Source organism: Lepisma saccharinum, chromosome 9 (assembly GCF_977018435.1).
Source record: "Lepisma saccharinum chromosome 9, izLepSacc3.1, whole genome shotgun sequence".
Classification (NCBI taxonomy): domain Eukaryota; kingdom Metazoa; phylum Arthropoda; class Insecta; order Zygentoma; family Lepismatidae; genus Lepisma; species Lepisma saccharinum.
In genome coordinates, this window is record NC_139237.1 from 74,509,872 (window position 1) to 74,515,631 (window position 5,760).

The 5,760-nt window shown below is 35.2% G+C and overlaps 1 protein-coding gene across 1 annotated transcript; it reads left to right on the plus strand.

The window, feature by feature from the left end:
- Nucleotides 1-1,258: 1,258 nt before the first annotated feature.
- On the plus strand, nt 1,259-5,448 carry LOC145992733 (uncharacterized). Its single transcript, XM_083129118.1, has 2 exons — nt 1,259-2,809; nt 4,969-5,448. The coding sequence occupies exon 1, from the start codon at nt 1,400-1,402 to the stop codon at nt 2,768-2,770; it is 1,371 nt and encodes a 456-aa protein (XP_082985244.1). The 5' UTR covers nt 1,259-1,399; the 3' UTR covers nt 2,771-2,809; nt 4,969-5,448.
- Nucleotides 5,449-5,760: the final 312 nt, after the last annotated feature.

Consider the following 5,760-nt stretch of genomic DNA (forward strand, 5'->3'; position numbering starts at 1 on the left):
GAAGCAAGGAAGGTAGTGGATATTTGTTTTAAAATATAGGCAAAAAGGTAACTGGGAAACATTTGGGGACGACCGTACTTTATTGTGTATTTTGTGTATTCTCTTTCCTAATCGGCGTTACAAAGGCGAATACCAAAATTTACACCTATTAAAAAGGCTGATAGATCATAAACAATAAAATATGTAAAAATAAAAATAAAACCCACGAATTTTCAATATGAACGAAGGACCCCATCTAAAACAATTACCCTTTCTTCACAGATGTATCGAATGGTGCCTGAATACAGGAAGAGAAGATTTCATCGAACTCAACTGTGAAAAATTGAGACATAAAGTTGTCTGTGCCAATCATTTTCATAATTCCGCGTTCATGAACAGTTTAAAAAACAAGCTCATTCACACAGCAGTTCCAACACTCCACCTCACAAAAGACTGTAATTTTCTCTCCTCAAATGATGATAAATCAAATGAACCTGAAAACAGCACCCCAGATGAAAGTTTGTGTATTCCAGAATCAACAGACCAAGACCACCTAAACAACGATTCTACTGTTACTATTGCTGGTGAATGGATGGATCTAGAACACGAAGAACACACACCAAGAAAGAAAAGACTTATCAAACTGAACCAGAGACATACATTTCTCTTACGACGCAAAAGATCTGCAATTTCGAAATTAAATAAGAAACTAAGGGATTTCCGTTCGTCAAAAGAAGACATATTAAAGGAATTAGGAAGATATATTGGAGGATTTCCATTGACACTTTTCAGAATGCAGCTGTTACACAAAAAAGGGACGAAATGGAAGAGAGACGAAAAGCAGCTTGCACTGGGAATGTACAACAAAGCGCCAAATTTATATCAGTATTTATTGAACATAGGTTTCAATCTGCCCAGTATTTCTACAGTGAGAAAATGGATAAATTCAATAAACATAAAACCTGGTATATCTACAAGTATCCTGGATAAACTTAAATTGAAAGTGCAAAATATGCCAAAGGATGAGAGACAATGCTCAATCATAATGGACGAAATGACCATAAAAAAATGGTTGGACTACGATTCCAAAGATGATCTGATAGAGGGCTATCAGGATCTTGGGACATTGGGTCGCTCTGGGCAGATAGCAACTCATGCTCTAGTGTTTATGGCACGAGGACTCCTCTACAAATGGAAACTGCCGTTAGCCTACTTTTTATCGTGCGGGTCTGTTAAAGCCCAACAATTAACAATGATAATTACAGAGGTTATAGAAGAAGTATCCAAAACCGGACTAATAATAAGAACAATAATATGTGATCAAGGACCAACCAACAGGGCAGCCCTCACAAGACTTGGGTTATCTGATAACAACACTTCAATCTATGTAAACAGCAGAAAGATTTTTATTGTGTATGACATGCCTCATCTCATGAAAAGCGTCAGAAACAACTTAATAAGCAATGATTTCATTGTAGATGAAAAAGCAGTGTCGTGGAAAAGCATAAGAGAATTACATAATATGGAGAAATTAAATCTCACCAGAGCAGCCCCAAAACTTAGCAATCGCCATGTTTACCCCACAGCCTTTGAGAAAATGAACGTGAAGCTTGCTACACAAGTTTTTAGCCATTCCGTATCCTCTGCCATGATGACAGCTGTTTTCGTTGGAGAAATGAAGGAGCCATCTGCAATGAATACAGCGAATTACCTAAAAAAAATGAACGACATATTTGACACATGTAACACCCGCACGAAATTCAGTGCAAATCCGAAAAAATGTGCATTATCTTCCAAAAAACCAGAAATTGAGTTATTCTTAAGAGAATCTTTGGACTGGATTTCCAATTGGCAAATCGCTGGAAGCAAACCAATTCCTCCATGCTTCGTAGGTCTTAAAATAACTTTAACAAGCATACTCATGTTGTGGGAGGACATGAAAGCCGAAAACATTCCCTTTCTTCTAACTTCGCGATTGAACCAAGATCCTCTGGAAAATCTCTTCTCCGCTGTACGTGCACGGGGAGGATTTTGTAGCAACCCTTCAGCCCAAACATTTCGAAGAAGCCTGCAACAAGTGATGGCAATTGATGTAGTGATTCCATCGGAATCTTCTAATTGTGAAAATGACGACGATATTCAAGTCGTCTTAAACGCAGTAGGAATTGATGAACCAAAAGAACTTATAACAGTCAACTTGGAAGAGGAAGATAATGAATTACAAGTAAATGTAAGTTATCCAGACACGAGTGAACTTCATTTTCAGAGTGCTAATCTGCAATCCTGCAGTACTGTTTATGTTGCTGGTTATGTTGCTTCTGTAACCATAAAGAAGTTTGGGTGCAATTTATGTTCACATTACCTAAGAAAAGACAACAAGACGATGGAATCCAATCACGAATTGCTAATCTTTTGGAAGGCATTCAAAACCCATGAAGGAGCAGAATTGGGAAACCTTCATGCGCCTTCTGAGTCCTTACTAAGTGTTGTAAGAGCACAAAATGTTTCCTTCGATGCTAATTATCCTGCCATTCGGCATCTTACAAACATTGTAAACAAAATGACGAAAATTTTGGAAGAGGCAACAATTAAGACGAATGCATCATGGTTTACGGGGCCGTGCTCAGTTCATCGGAGGTTCATGCTACAAAAATTTATTTTGACTAAAATTAGGAATGACCTAAAATGGCTTTCGAGAGATATAAAACACGCACAGAAATGCAGCCCTGGAAAGAAGAAAAGGTCAGGAATAAAGGAAAACCAAAAACTGAAGAAACTGCGGCATGAATGAATGATGGACCGGCTACAATGTGCAGGAAAAATAACCCAGGTACGTTCAGAACTGATTATTTAAATTGTTCGTTTTCGTTTGTCCAGTTCTTCCTATAAGATATTGGTTAACCGTTTATAATTTTCCTATAACACTTCTCAGTTTACAATTTAATTAACTAAGGTGAAACTAAGCTAATTTCTCGTACTTAATGAAAACAATACACTATCTTTTTTGAACAGTTGCGGCAATTAGGAGGGCGAGGGGGCAGTTATCCTCCACTTTTTTGCCACTTTTGTCCCCGCACTATGCGAATCCTTATCTAAGAAGGGAAAGTAAACTGTTCTTGCCTCTCCAGTTTTGACACCTTGTCCCCTAGTTTTGGAACCGCATCGTCACCACAGATTTTGGGGGACTCCTGCTTGGATTAATATATTCATAACGAACTAAGTTCATAGAATTACAAAGAACATTGTGGTGTCTGATAACGAATGAAGAAGAAAACAACTTTAGTGTGATGACATAATCTAAATGCATTTACGCAAATGTATTACGTGTGTGACGCTTTAAAAATGTAGCAAAGTTTTTAATTTTGTCTCTGAAGCATATGGGCTACAGACAATAGTTATTTTTGTAGGTGAAATAATGAAAATTATAGTAGCTATGCATTTTTTTCAAAACATGTAAACCAGGGCCTTCCCTGTGGCGTATTGGTAACGTCGTTTCCTTATGATCAAGGAGTCCCGGATTCGATACTCGGTGGGTCTAGTCCAGATTAGCCTTACTGGGCATGAAGTGGACATAAAACACCAAATGAATCAAACATTTACACATTATTGCAATCAGGCACATATCTAGAAATATATTTCGGGGGGAACTCCGAACCAAGTGTCTCACAAGAATAATAATAATAATAATTTAAATAATTAAATTAAATTAATTATAATTAATAATAGCATTAATTCAAACATCCAAATTAGTTAATGTTATATTTTGACAAGATGAACAGGTAATCTGACAGTTTAAGGATACTGATATATTCATCAGGTATCTAGTTTACGTGTAACTAAGGTCGGCAACATTTGTACAAAGAAAAAAAACAACTGCCATGGCAAGGAAAGTAATGTAAAATAGATGAAGAATTGAATATTTGTTGAATATCAAAATACGATAAATTAATCTAGTTATCGAAAAGTAAAGTTCCTGTGAATTTTTATAAGTATTAATAGATCTTGCACAATTCTTCTTTGGAACTGTAATTCAAAGTCGTATGATTGCAATATAATCCTCGCCTTCCAATTAGTTCGGAGGAAATATATAACCCTCGATTAAGCAATAAGTATACTTTCATTATTTAATTTGAGTTATTTTATTATTTCATTATTTTCATTTTTTTACTTAGTAAGCCTTTCAGGGGTTCAGGACTCCCTGGACCCCTTCCGAAACACGTCCTTCTTCGAAATCAGAAAGAATAATTTTCAGGTAGAATAATTTTATTTTCATGGAGAAGGACTTCTTTTCGTGGAATTCTCCTTTTATGGATACTAATGTCTCAAATTTTATTCATTAGACGTTGTGAATAGTGTCTCTTGCAGGTGTGAGCTTTTGGGAATAACTGTTACCATAACAAGATGATCACGTTAAAAAGGTGGAATAAAAGAAACTCACATTTCGCATTTCATAGTCATAAGGTGGTTTGCATTTTCTCAAAGCGTCGAAATTAGATTGACCCTCAACATTAACGAAAAGTGAATCGAATATCGCTACAATTTCAAATAAAGCAATATGTGAAAGCATTTTTTTTAATGTTATTAAAATATTTTGCAACAAAATTCTTGCACTTGCGATCGGGAAAAAAACTGAACTTGTCTATATTAATTGTTACAACAGAAGATTGGTGCTATATAGTCTATATTTTCCCAAAGATTACTACCAAAGCTCACACACTGAAACAAACTAATATTACTCAATAAAGTTTCTAATTACTCAGTTCTTCTTATGTTGTTTGCTTTAAGAAACGCACTAGAAACAAAGATTTCTCACTCTTCTAGATCTGGTAAAAAGTAGCTTGCTCCTCCACTCAATTGAGCTTCTAAAGTTGCCTCACAGAATCTCGTTTGATTAGAAGATGGAAGAGCAGAAGGGTAATTTGTTTTCGTTACTTGTGAATGGTTCGATTTCAGGGCCGAAAATTGTTAAAAGTCCTTTTTTCTTTTCAGGTGATAGCTAAGAAGGTGATTTAAGAGATGGTCAACTGTCAAAATCTATAAATTCCATGAACCTGGATGTTCCACGCATATGTGTTTGTGGTGATAAGACAACGGTGAAAGAAGAGCCTAATTACTGTTGATTGACATAAAAACATCTTACCTTAACTGTCAAAAAAATGAGAAATGTATAACAATATAATTTTTACTTGCAATCATATGGAACATGTTAACTGATATGCCATTGTTATATAATCCATAATAGCTAAGTACAATTGTATATTTGTATCTATTTGCTTGTAGCACTTGTGCTTATAAGAGGTAACTTGATATTGTATATGTGAGAATCTATTATGTTTGGGCAATTAGTGGCACGTGTGTTAATTTTCAGTACAGTACAAGAAATGAATTTTCTGATGTTGAAATGGTAAACTTCTACCACTTCGGAAAATTTTGTATATTTTAAGGGCAAATAAAAATCTTAATATGTGAGTAAGTGCGTGTGTTTTAAACAATGATAAATAATAATACAGTCGAATGGCTATCTGAAAATTGTTATTCTATGACGTTGATTTCTGCAAAATATCGAGCTTAAATTTAATTGAAAAATATGGAAATAGAAATACCAATTTCATCTCAAAATTAATAATTCTTAGCATTGTTTGTGCGAGTATGCTGTGTGCACCAACAATTAGTAATAAGAAATCTTTCCAACAAAATTACTATAGGTTCGTCAAGTTCAAACATTGTAACACTAATGTATCTTATTTAATCACACACGCGAGCTACGGGCTACGGTTAGAA